Source organism: Morone saxatilis, unplaced genomic scaffold (assembly GCF_004916995.1).
Source record: "Morone saxatilis isolate NCDOM2014 unplaced genomic scaffold, NCSU_SB_2.0 Contig7, whole genome shotgun sequence".
Taxonomy (NCBI): domain Eukaryota; kingdom Metazoa; phylum Chordata; class Actinopteri; family Moronidae; genus Morone; species Morone saxatilis.
Window position 1 is genome coordinate 9,032,253 of NW_023340246.1, and position 13,487 is coordinate 9,045,739.

The window sequence follows — 13,487 nt, forward strand, 5'->3', positions numbered from 1 at the left end:
AAAAAATCAGTCACTGACCACTGTACACCAACAGAAAAAGCACACTGAACCTCGGAGGAACCGTGTGAGGAACAGGGATGCAGAGCAGGACAAACCCAGCAAGAATCAATTTAACCAGGAGATATCACTTTCTCTGGTGTGATTTACACAGGGTGATATCATATAAAGCAGCAGTATTAAACTCTGTGGTACTATCTAGAAGATACATGAAACTATTTCTTCCAAGTCTACCAACCACACACACAGTCCATATTTGATTAGGAATACAATATCTAATGTATGACGTTATTCTTATTCAATAATTTATAAGTAATTTAGATGTAAGCACTTACTGAAAATGAAAAGTATGCAATAGAGCTGCCCCCTAATTTCAATTATTCATGTTATTAGTGAATTATTAGTTATCTCTCAGTTGAATTGTTGACTAAGGAGTCAATTCTTTATTCCCTGCTGCATCAATGTCTACATTAAGTAATAAGAATTCTGAGTAATTGCTTATCTATAGAGAGCAATGCCATCCAACTAAGTGTTAGGTGCTGTTAAGTACTGTTCACTGTGGTTTTACACTACAGAAATGTACAGCTCTACCATTCATAAACCACAGGTATTCAGACTATATTCATGTGTTCTCCTACCTTCACTACAGCCACTGTTTTCAGGTCATGAAAAATGTCTTCAATCTAACAACTGTAAACCTACTGTATGCTTTGGAAGTTGTCCATGCTAGTGTGTTGACATATTCTTCTTCAGTACAGATGGCTAAACTGGCACTACCAGTTTCTCTTCAAGTTGTTATAAGTGTTGTAATTATTGTTATTATCTGATCATCTAAAAATACATCTATGATAATTGGATGTGAAGGTCTAACCTTGCCTCACCTCTCCATATAGATGTCTGTGTCATGTCAATAAAGTGTCCCAGTGCCTCAACACCCTGTGGCCACTGCACCTCTGTGCATGTGCGTCAGTGAGCTCTAATACTCAATTTATCCTGCATTAATTTAGTAACATGCTGTGTGTGCAGGTCAGTGCCTCGGAGGAGCTAATGTTCAACTAAGACCTGGTGACAAAATTACAAGTTCAACCACCACCATCTGCCTCCAGCTGCAGTTCCTTTGATGGTCACTAGATGTTGAAGAACTAAATTCAAAAAGCACAAACTTCCAAAAAGAATGATGCAACTTTTGCAGAAAGGCAACCGCTGTGGCTACTGCAGGATAATCTCACATTTAATTTCCTTTCATTTTCCAAGATTCTCTTGAGTCATTTGCTTTAAATACATCATCATCATTAGGTGACCTGACTGAGAGCGAGTGGAATGGGACCACATGCAGCTTTCTTTTACTTTGTGATTATGCCATTAAAAGAGAAGGGAAGAGCCAAGTTAGAAAACTGACTTAACAATGTCAACTACACAACATTATTTATCTAAGGTTGCAAACAAGCTACTGGTAACACCAGACCAAAAACAAGTGGAGGGCGTGTTTTATTTCTTACAAATGGTGGATGGTTGATTCTTTTAAATTTATATAGTTGTTATTTAAAAAGCGTATGTAACTTTTAGGCTTGCAGCAGACACAAACTTAATTTGTACAAACAGAGAGCATTATAACTCAGTATTTAGCGCCACGCTGTGTGCTGTTAACAGTGCACTATAATATCAGAGAAGTGAATGCAGAGCTCAGTTTTACCTCTCATGCATTTTAAATATGTATGTATTGTTGTGAAAAACACTTGACAAAAACACAAGCTTTCTGATGATGAGACGTGTGAGGTAAACATCCCCCTGCTCTGTCTGTCACTCCCACACACACACTGTCGCTCTTTGTCTCGCACAGACAGCCCAGTGATCCACAAAACATTGTGACAGCCTAGTTCCACTCATGCTGACAGCTCCCCCCCCACACACACACACACCAATTAGTGCATCTACTTGACAGTGGGACTTGGGGAGTCCCTGTCAATCCATTATAAACTCTATATGTGAATGTTTGCATGTGCTCATGTGCATTTGGAGGTATACACTAATCCTGTTCATGATAACAATGTGATAATTAATTAATGTATGTGTGGTTATTGGTGATCCTGAATGACAAATGCAATAAATAACCAGTTTTTTTTCTCACTAAGATTTAAAAATGGAACATAGCCCATGTCTCAATATTATAAAAGTACTCCAATTACAGAATACTTAGCCAATTTTAAGCTATAAAAAGGCACAACATCAAGCTTTCTTTTTGCTAAGGCTGGCGTAACAATGTTTGTTTTGGTTTGTCTGTTGGTTTATAGGGTTGTGATCATCAGAAGGCTGATTTAAATATAACCACAGACTGCGCTAGCTATTACTTCAAAGCAGGAATCTTCAAATTGGACTATAATGCAGCAGATGCAATCACTGATTTCATGTCATTGCAGTTCTAAAAAGATAATATGGTTCCTGTTTTCTCACATTTTCACCAAAAAAAAACATTTTCCCTCCAATCTCACTGCACCATGTTATACTACTGGCAAGTTATTTTAGAAGCAGCAGGCTATTTTACTAGGAGCAAAGATTCATTAGGTTTTATTTTATTCTTGTACGCTACATGCATCCTTCTTACCTTAAAAAATGTACCTATCTATTTTCCGCTGCATGTCTTGAATCATGACAAAACAGTTTAAATGATTAAATGATATTACAAACAACTATTTGACATCTCTTCCAGACACTTGCCATTAGGAAAGTACATAGAGCATTTGCCATTACCACTGCTAATCAATCTTGGCTTACGACAGTCACAAAGCTCCACACTTGTTGCGTCTCACATCTGCTGTGACAAAGCTGGATGAGATACTGTGTAACAAAGAGTGGCTGCTCAAAATCTGACCAATTGTTTTACCTGTGGACATATAAAACTGATATATTCATAAAATAATCCTCACAGCCTGTTTTATTTTTTAGATAAAATGCTCTCTGTTCACTCCGGGTAAGCCTCCAGCATTCGATAATCGACAGACACTAGAAGCACATCCATACTGCCTGTCTGGCTTCATCCCAAGTCCCACAGTGATCAACAGTGCCATCTGGAGTTCATGTAAGGCTATAAAGCAACATCAACTACCCAATAACAAGCGTTTGGCAGTACAGATGACACAGTACAAAAACCTGGTCATTATATTTTTCAACATTTGGCCTGATGTGCATCATATTTTAAACCACAGAGAGTGACACTGAACACAACAACCAGAAAGTGTGTTTTTTCTTCTGCCAACACAGTCAGAAAACAGTCTGAATAAATCTACTAGGTTTACATTAAATTATAACAAAAAGGGGACAATGTTCTCTGTGCTTCACTACTATTATATACCTCAGGAAAAGCCCATCAGAAGATATATACGTGTTCCACTCACATCAACTGTTTCTAACCTCTTTAGGCCATCAGCATTGCATTCATTCATTAACAGCTAGAACTACTATTCTACAACACTGCCAGCGTTTGAAAGAACTGGCAGGGTGATAAACTGGGCATGCACGTCTAAAATGGAAATGAGCTCTTCAGTATCCCCATGGTGTTTCATTGGGCCAGTTTGTCTCCCTTTTAGCCTCCGTTAAGCACATTTAGACTGATGGTGCTACTTTACAAAAACATACTCAATAAAACTGGCCTCCCAGTCATACCACCAGCTTTGTTAACTGGTATGAAAAATAGTTACATACAAAAAATAGTTACAAGTTATTTTCCAAACTACACCATTTTTAGATATCTTACTGAATGATAAAATCAGAAACAGAAAGGAATAAAAACAGATTTAAAAAAAACAAAAATAAACAACAGTTACTGCAATGTATTACTACTAAATATGCTGCTGCAAGCACAACTATGGCAACAAATTAGTATGAGAAAGTCATTGTCCTGCATGTGAGCAGAGGGCGCCCTCTGGTGGCTCAATATTACACAAACACACAAACACAATTAGGCTCTGTGCATGCTTGTGCGTACTAACCAAGCTGTAGTGAAGTCTCAGTATGATAATATCCATCTTGTTGCTTCTTTTTCAACATGGAACAAAGATCCACTCGCTCAACTGTCTGGTCTCCAAAAAACCTGAGTGTGGTAGTGAGAACAGACAAAGGGACAGTTAGAATAGTGCGAGACACAGGAGTGTGCTGATGCCTCCAGCAGACATTAAAAGGCAGATGTCAGTCATAATAACCACTCGATGACAACAATCACTCAAATTAATTAAAAGTGACAACCAAATTAGAATATACTGGGCCAACAAAACATTATGCAGCATGGTGCTGTTCAAATAAAACTGTTGTACATTTAAAGTGCAAAGAAAAGTATGCGGTCTTAAACTATAATAAATCATGATACAAAATTGTCTGTTTTCTTGTTACTATATATTGCCTAAAATACCATTATACAGTAAGCATGCAGTATGGAGACAATACATTTCACAATGTGTCACAGTACTTATTGTAGAGTACTGACCCTAAACAACTATTATTTGTTACATTAAAAACCTACTTGTTTGTATAGTTGGAGTAGAGGGCTGGGTCCACACGCTTTATACCCTGAGAGACACAAAGGGAAAATGCAGTTTATTATATGAATTGTTTATTAATGAATGTGCACATCCTCAAAAGGATGTGCACAGACTGACGGAAGACAAGAATGCCGCCCAGGAGACGCCAGGCAGGATGAGATGTCATCAGGTGTCAAAGGAAAAAAAAAAAAAAAAAGTATCTCTCCACTCCTGACCACTGCTTCTCTGTCTGTCCCCTCATCCCTTCACCCCCTTATCTTCTTATTTATATTCGTATCTACAGTTCCAATTCTGTACCATTTTTTGATTTCCGATATGATTGGTGTCACTGTTATGTGGCCTGGCTCAGGTTAGGCCATTCGTCAAAGTCAGAGTAGGGTAGGACTTCGCTATCCTGGGGGAAAAGTGCTGCGAAGTAGCAGTGTCCGGTAAATTACCTGGTATTGGACTGGTGCACAGACGTGCGTACTCGCCGATACTCCCTTATACACCTTTCTCTTAAGTTCATAAACTCTAAAATTATATACATACAAATTTCTTTTTAAATACTACAGCAGGCGTGTTGTTCCCAGTAGTAGTTTTGGCAGGAGGAATAATTGCGCAACTATTGGATGACACATTTAATTTCACAGCCACTGAGAGGAATGTAAGGGGAATAAAAATGGTGGTTGGTGACAGAGGAGTAACACTGCAGCTGTTTGGCAGTTCTGTCAAAAGTCAGTTGTTACAAGAAAGTAATATAATTGCGACTGTGTATGAAAGCAGGATTGCGGTGAGTAATACAATGCAAATCTATGCTGACACTATTCATTAAAAATAAAACCATGCTGTGCCAGTTCAACTTTGTGGTTTTATTTTCTAACTTTTATTTATTATGTAACTACAGCGATGTTGAACATAATATTGAATTTTAATGACTTAATCACCACTAGGTCTTTAAGTTTGAAAATGAATTACTATTACTAATGACTAACTGTTCTCCCACATGTGTAAGAAAAAACAAACAGTTAAAAGAAGGTTAATTAATGAGACACTGTATTTTCTCTACACTAGACAGTTAGGCCTAAGCACGACCTAAAGCACTTAGTAATGATACTTAAATTACCCTTTCAATGACAAACTTGTAGAAGAAGATAATTAAAACCCAATTACAATCAAATATTGGCTACTATCACTCCGCACTATATAGGTATATAAGCTATTGTAATGACCTAACTCTACCCAGAATGTGTTTGTGTAAGCACGTGTGTGTGTGTGTATACCTGGGATCGTAGTTTTGACGCCCTAGACAGCTTCATAATGGTTAGGTGGGGTTCAAACCCACGATTGTCTCCTTGTAGAAGACCCTGTTCCTCAAAACGGCTCCGCAACAACTCTGCAACACACAAAAACACCAACAGCAAGCAACTATTTACTAAGGCCAAAGAGAAAGGCCGTCAGTTCATAATGTTATCATTTAAAGAAAGCAGAAATGCGTATGCGGTACATCCACCTCTATGTCCTCCCAATGAACCATCTCAAATCCTCTTTATGGACTTTTGTAAAAGCCAGAACGGAGGACACAAACAGTGCAGACACAGATGGCAGAGAATGTGTTTCAAAAGATGGAACAAAAAGCTTTTTGCTCGCGTAACATTTGACCACGCACATGAAGACAGATGAGGGCACGAACACACAGACAACCTGCAAGGACAGACACACAGGGACAAAAGACGCACACGCCAACTGATGAGGTTAAGAGGGAAACCACAGAGGTATTTTTAGACGTGGAGCCTTACATAGAGGGAAAGGTTAGTAGATAATCAATAACGGTGGTGGAGGGAGCAGACAAGAGGACTGGAGAGGCTGACTTCCTGCCTTATCCTTATTTTGCTTTGCCAACAATAAAAACATGGACTTTCTATGTGTTATCTTCTGTTGCTGCCGTTTCATTTTTCGTGTCAGGAATATAAATAAAACTCTGTGAATGGATAAAACTACTTGGCACAGTTACTTATGAAGTAATGAATATCAATACTTATTATACTACACTCCAAAGCCACTACTGTCCTTCACTTCTAAACACTTAATAGATATACAAGGTAATACTTAGAACACAGTTTAAGAACTATACACTAACTACACTGAGGCAAGGCCTTTCTAATCATTGTATAAAGTGCATTAGCAAGGGGTCAGAACTACTGTGTTAGGTATCACAGCAAGCAAAATGAGTTTGAATACTTAATTTTGTAGGGAGAAGTAACGGCATACTGTAAGGTAAGTGGATAGCTGCAATGATTAGTGGATCCATGCTATCAATTAGTTGTTAAGTATTAAATTAACTGCCAACTATTATTTAAAGAAATATGAATATCTTTGATTTGTGGACAAAACAAGACATTTGAGGACGTCACCTTGGGCTTCGGGAAACAGTGACCAACATTTTCCACCATTTTCGGACATTTTACGGACCAAACAACTGACTCAAGAAAATGATTGGTGGGTTAATCTGCAACGAAAAAAATCATTACTTGCCAAAAAATTTTCATAAATGTTCATTTATACAGTAAGTATATGGATCTGACTCGTTTGCTGTTTTTCGATGCAGATATGTATTTTATTATTTTAAGGAGATAACCGGGCTCCTCTTGGACACTCCAACCTCCTAGCGTGTTCGACAAGTGCTGACCTGCAGTGTTACTTTGTTTTTGCCCGTTTTAAAGCCTAACTAGTGCCACACTTCACCACCCAAACGTCAAGACTAAATGAGTAATTAAGCAAAACTAATGAAACTTTCTCAACACACTTCACAATTGCTGAAGCCCACATTTAACGGTTAGTGTTGGTTGTGTATGACTTGGTCAATTAGGGAGGGTCTGCCTCTTTTTATGTCAGCTAATATGCACGGTTTGTGCATATTTTTAAAATTTGATGCTGCGTGTCATATATGTCACCCCCTGCATCACTACCACGCCCTCTTCTGCTCATTTAGTATGAAAATCTCATCGCTACTTCCTCATTTCCTCACTGACAAACATTTCATGCAACTCCAATTAACTTTTTAAGATAAGCTGAGGTAATTATGTAGAACCTGGACTCTTGTGGCTCCATCTCTCTAAAAAGATTGATTTATTGCATTTATATCAAGCCCTAAGATTAAATGACTTTTGAGATTCGTGTCAGCTTGGCCATCACTAATATGTCAAATGTGATATTTACTCGGATCTGAGCAGTTAATAAACTGAATGAGCTGCTAGGAAAGCAGAATCCAAACATGCTGCTCCAATACTATATACATGTATCACATAGGTCTTCCAGAGCTGGACACAAAGCATCAGCACCTTCTGGATCACGTACACATTAATCAGCAAGAAGTCCCTCATTTCCTGTTGTGATAAATGCATGTGTGTCATTTTAGAAATCACTGCATATTTTTCGGATATTTAGAGTGGGAATGGACCGTATTAAGCTTATGTGAGCTCATTTACTTTGTGTACGTGTGTGTTGGTGTTGCAAGAGCAATGGAGCCGGAATCCTCTTAGAAATGTTGGCTTAATGTTGTTGCCAACACAAAAACATACACGCAAATGCTTCTGCACACACTCCCACACATGCACAAAGATGCAAAAGGACAAATATAAGAAAATAAATGAAGACATATCAAATGTGCAGACCTGGCTACACACACACACACACACACACACACAGATTGCAGGGAACAGAAAGGAAAGAAAGACAGATGGGACACAGAAAATCACACAAATACTATTTTATTTGACCAAATCCAGTTTGATGGTTTAAGAAACAGGATGTGGTTGCACTGAATATCAAATCAGTGTGCAAGTGATCAGCTATTGAGTAACTAGATATATGTTTTTATGGGTTTTATTTTTAAATCAAAACCACATTTTTACATACTACATGTAGTGCATGGTCCCACTGCAGGGCCTAATGGCATAATGTAACTGGGCTTCCACAGGAATGCCCATCCAACTTTTGGCACATTTGCCATTTATTTCTAGAATTCTACTGTTTAACCTGCTCTCCAGTTCACTTCAGAACAAAAGTCAGACTTCGATCACCTACAATCGAGAGTGTGAGAGTTAGCCCTGTCATCTTACCAATAACAACTCCCCAGAATATATCCTACAATCCCTTAGGTCTAATCTGTGACTTCCCATTACAAAGACAGCAGCCATCCATCCAGTGAAAGTGTCTTTCAGAAAGACAACAAATCCTACAATCAGCTGCACGGCTCCTCAGCTGACCACCAAGTTCACATGTCCCTCCACTGGGACACAAAAGAGAAGCTACTGTATCATATTATCATCCTCTAATGAAATGTATCCCCAGCATGAGAAGCCCTTACAAAACTGTGAGATGAACAAAAATGGAATTCAATAATTACAGAAGTGTTGATGAGGACAGAAGGAGACAGAAAGGACAAAATGACAAAGAGTGAAAAGCTAAAATCGGCCACTGACCTGCCAGACTGTCCAGTGTGTGTCTCTGCTGTCCGGGGGCCAGTCCGACAAACACCACCTCCTTCCTGAAATGACCGATCCCTGAGAAGGGCAGCACCAGATCCCGCCCACCCAGCAGCTCAACCAATGACGGCTTGACCTGAGCCAGCACGGTTGCCGCCCTAAAAGGAAATATACACATGAATATGCACAACACACACACACACATACACCAATTCATGACTTAATCCCCCCTCTCTCTCTTCCTCTCATATTACATAATCTAGTCATTATTAATGACACAATCTTCTGCTAGATGTAGATTAAAAATCAGTTCCGCTGCTGCATTGGGTGATGACATGAAAAAGCTCTGGTCATATCCAAGCACTTTCTGATGAAATGTTAGGATGGTAACTTGGTAGCATTTTTTTCCTCATCTATAATACTAGTCTGACAATGTCTGTCATTAGGTGGGCCTATTGTACCACTACAAATAAAAACAATGACGATTAACTTAAGTGGGACAATATAACCATTTACATCAAATGTAAAATTATTAAGGCCCATTATTGAGAGACCTTCCAACTAGTTTTCCTGGAAGTGCTGAGACGAAGAGATAAGCAGTATCTAACGGGAATGCTGTGTAATTAGTCACTACAGAACGCCGCATCCCTGTCTTCAAGCTGTAACATTAGTCTGTACGTCCACTACTGCAACAAACACAAGCTTTGTTGGGCTATCTGATCCATCTGATGTTGTGATATTGTCATCACAGAGGCTGAACGGGAGAGCATGAGAAAACATGATTGCTGACAGTAAACTAATTTGAGAGGTACTCTGTTTGATTGAAGTTCAGCATTTTAGCTGTAGTGTGGGTTATATCCTGTGAGAGCAATAAGGGAAATGGAGAAACCAGGACAAAAGAGAGATTCTGTCGCAGATTAGACACAATCGGTCACTGTAGAAATATAATGTGCAGAATGGGTCTGTCTGTGCATATACTGGATGACTGTGTGTACATCAGTGGAGGGACAAATCCATATCGCAATATATATTGTCATCTGCGCTCACTTTTATTGATCTGCTAGCACCAGTAGGCCATAGGAATAAAATTTGGCATTTAACTATTGACATATGTTCCTGTTGTTGTTTGTGTTATGGCTTAAATTCTAAGTAATTAGGTACACACGGTTTCATCTCAGCTGACCTGAAAAATCATAAAACTGAAAGGTGTTCATAACGATCAGCATGAATCCTGCTTTTTGAAAAACAACAAAAAATAAAAAATAAACTAATTACATGAGAGATTTTCCTCTTCAGTTACACAGATATTGTCATGTTTTGTATACAACTGTCTTTCAATGCATTTTGTGTCAAGGAATTACCCATGTTTCGATGTCACTACTATTGTGCAAACTATTGTGATGCTATGAGAACTTATCTAAAGTGTTACCAATGATACTAATTAAGGCTCTGTTCCATTTAGTGCAGCAGAGCCTTTCCACTGAGCCAACATGCACAATAGCAGCACCCTGACTCTGTTTGACCTGAATGAACAGAACCTTAATTAGTCCCACACCTGGGTTTACCCTTTTATTAAATGTAACAAAATGGCTGCTGTGAATTGTTGTTAATGTTATTAGTACCACCTGTGCTTTTCCTGCTATCGCAAGTCAAAATGCTGTGAAAAAGTTTGGCATCATTTTACTGTATTGTAGCTTATAACATTTAAAATTTCACAAATTCACCCCAAAAGTGCTGAAGTGACAATTACTGACTGCAGGTATCGTTCCATTTTTTGACTTATTAATGTTACACAGTTCTACTGTAGCTTGTGTTTGAGAAGTCAAAGGTAACTTCATTTCAGCGGTGTGACAGTGTGTATGAATATTACTGAGCCAATCAGGGACTGACGTGTGTGGTTGTGTTTGTGTGGGCACAGGCATCCACTCACAGATCCACTTGCTCCTGATTGGCGAGATGAGTGACTAATAGCGTGATGTGGAGAGTCGGGACAGGGATCACGGCTTTGGCCAGTCGGGGCTCCTGCTGAAGCACCGTCTCTTGGACCTCGGCCACAGCTGAACTGATCTGTCATTGGACAAATTGACCTGACCATCAGTTACAATGAGTAAGATGCTCACCACCACTCCTTTCCTTACGAGAACTGGCGGTGGTGAGGAGGAGGTTCAAAGGAGGAGAAACTAGGGCAACTTCTGCAGTTCAACATCACAGATGAGGCGTCAATAGATGGCGACCATGGGTTAAATCAATGTCCAATCAGAGGAGCTTTTTGGTCAATAAGCATTAAGATTTCAGTGTAATCATCAGTTGAATCTTGAAGGTTTTTTCCATAAAAGATTTTCTCCAAGTAAAGATTGAGCTACACTGACCACTGAATTCATCAATAGTCTGGAGAGAACAGATGAAAGTCTTTTCCTCCCTTTGAGGGCGTCTGAAACAAGTTCTCTTATCTTCTCCACTATTGTTAACCCACAAGGAGTCAGACATTAGTTCCCCGCTCCACCTTTTTTTCTTGAATGATCACATTTTGTAGTTTTAAGCTAATTTACAACAAGCAAACACAAAAGTTGTGTCAAACTCATATTTCTAAATAATTTCATATAATTATATATGGTAGCTATTAGAGCTGGAACAATTACAAGATGAATCACTTAATTAATCATTTGACTGAAAATAAATCATATGTGATGAATAAATGGGGTACAATGTGCACAAACTCCAGAGGGATCCTTAAAGTAATTCTTTACCTGTGTGTTAGTGATGGGGATGGAGACAAAGTAGTTGGGCCGCTGGCTCTCTTTCTTTTTCTTCTTCTTCTCTGCATCCTCTTCACTGTCCACTCGCCCTCCACTGTCTCCCCTCTTCCTCTTCCTCTTCCTCTGGGTTGACTCTTGGCTGGGGACTGGAAAGAAAGGGCAGCTCATCATAGTGACCTACACTTTGCTGACATTTTATGAAGTACACTGCAGTAAACTACTGCAGTCTAATACAACAGTCCTGCAACAAATCGTACCATCATGAAGGTATGAATTTACTACACAGACAGATAAAATATAACACAGACATCTGGCACGTCTGCGATAGGTGGAGGCACAACTTTGTTGGTCAGTAAATCAGACCTGCTGCCTTTAACCTTGTACAGTGGGTTATAAAAAATACTAACTTTTAATTCAAAGAACCATTCAAAAATCATATTAAGAAGATACACACATCCTAGCTCTTTCCATGTGGTGGGGCTGGTCAGAGAAAACGGAAGCTCTGACATTAAATTGTCTGAAGTATCAGCCGACTTGAGATTTTTCTTCATCAATTTCTTCTTCTCCCTCCTCGTCTTCCTCTTTGTGTTCTTCTCACTTGATGCTGCTGAAGAAAATAAATACATTACAATCACACAAAAGCACACAACGTAGAGCACTCACACACACATGGGGTACGTGCACAGGTGACGGGCCTTGGGCTTACTTGCTGCCTGTGCTTATTCCTTTAAAATATTGGTGGTAAGTTCACCAAAAACTGTGACAGATCCTGTGGTAACACTTCTTTATGAGGATGAGTTGCACTAAGGTATACCTGAAGCAGCAAAATATTAGTGGAGCAACATAATAAATAGTTTAACTGATGTTTAGTTAAGGTACGTGCAAACACACACGCTCACGTTGTCTTTTTTTATTTGATGCCAAGCCAGGAGAAATATGTGTTTGCCTGCCTCTACTGTTTGTCATGCTGCCAGTACACCTGAGTTTCTGTTTTGTTGCCACATGAACAGCGAAGTGCAATTATGTATGTCAATTTGAAATTTTAAATTGTGTGTAAACTCGAGATGGATGGATGATATTGGCGCTTCAGAGGTCGTTGCACTCCTGTGAAGGGAACTGTTTCAATACATTTAATCTGAGCTTGTGTCAAATGAAGAACACCGTGACGTCCGAAGCTTCAAACGTCACTGCTGCTTCAGAAGGCGCTTCATTGAGTTAGCGAGTTTTGAAAGTTTTTAATCTGTCAGGGACAGAAAGAGAGGAGATAATTGAGAAATACTGAAATGTACAGTACAAAGACAATATAGAAATAAATATAAATATAGAAACATAGGCTAATTTAAATAACATTACTATTCTACAATCACATATTGCGACTCATGTGTGCAATAAAAGTCACATCACATGGTGTTATTGTGCCTTAGTCTTGAGGAGCTTCTGGAAGTCCCCTGATGTCACAGTACTGGCTTTGTTAGGAATATAAAGCTACAAATCTTCTTCCAAAACAAATAAAAAGAAGCCCTAAAGCTTCACGCAGCTTCACCCCCCCCCCCCATCACCAGTGTATCCATCCATCCAGCGAGAACAAAGTGGCACTGTGTTAACTAATACAGTTCAACAGATCTGCGCTCTACTCACCTGACACTGTGCAAACTCCTGTCTCCTCTTGCTGGACCTCCATGCTGACTGTCTGCACCGGACCTGGAACCATCATCGTCTTCTTCTTCTTCTTCTTC

At 39.2% G+C, this 13,487-nt stretch overlaps 1 protein-coding gene across 1 annotated transcript in view; it reads right to left on the reverse strand.

Moving 5' to 3' along the window:
* Positions 1-13,487, reverse strand: part of LOC118340954 (A-kinase anchor protein 7-like) — a 39,546-nt gene that overhangs the window by 25,139 nt on the left and 920 nt on the right. The window contains exons 3-10 of the mRNA XM_035679122.1: positions 13,390-13,483; positions 12,206-12,358; positions 11,743-11,897; positions 10,926-11,062; positions 8,993-9,153; positions 5,792-5,904; positions 4,511-4,557; positions 3,984-4,084 (exon numbers count right to left, since the gene is read on the reverse strand). Coding sequence (XP_035535015.1) covers positions 3,984-4,084; positions 4,511-4,557; positions 5,792-5,904; positions 8,993-9,153; positions 10,926-11,062; positions 11,743-11,897; positions 12,206-12,358; positions 13,390-13,483 — 961 coding nt within the window. The remainder of the gene's footprint in view (positions 1-3,983; positions 4,085-4,510; positions 4,558-5,791; positions 5,905-8,992; positions 9,154-10,925; positions 11,063-11,742; positions 11,898-12,205; positions 12,359-13,389; positions 13,484-13,487) is intronic.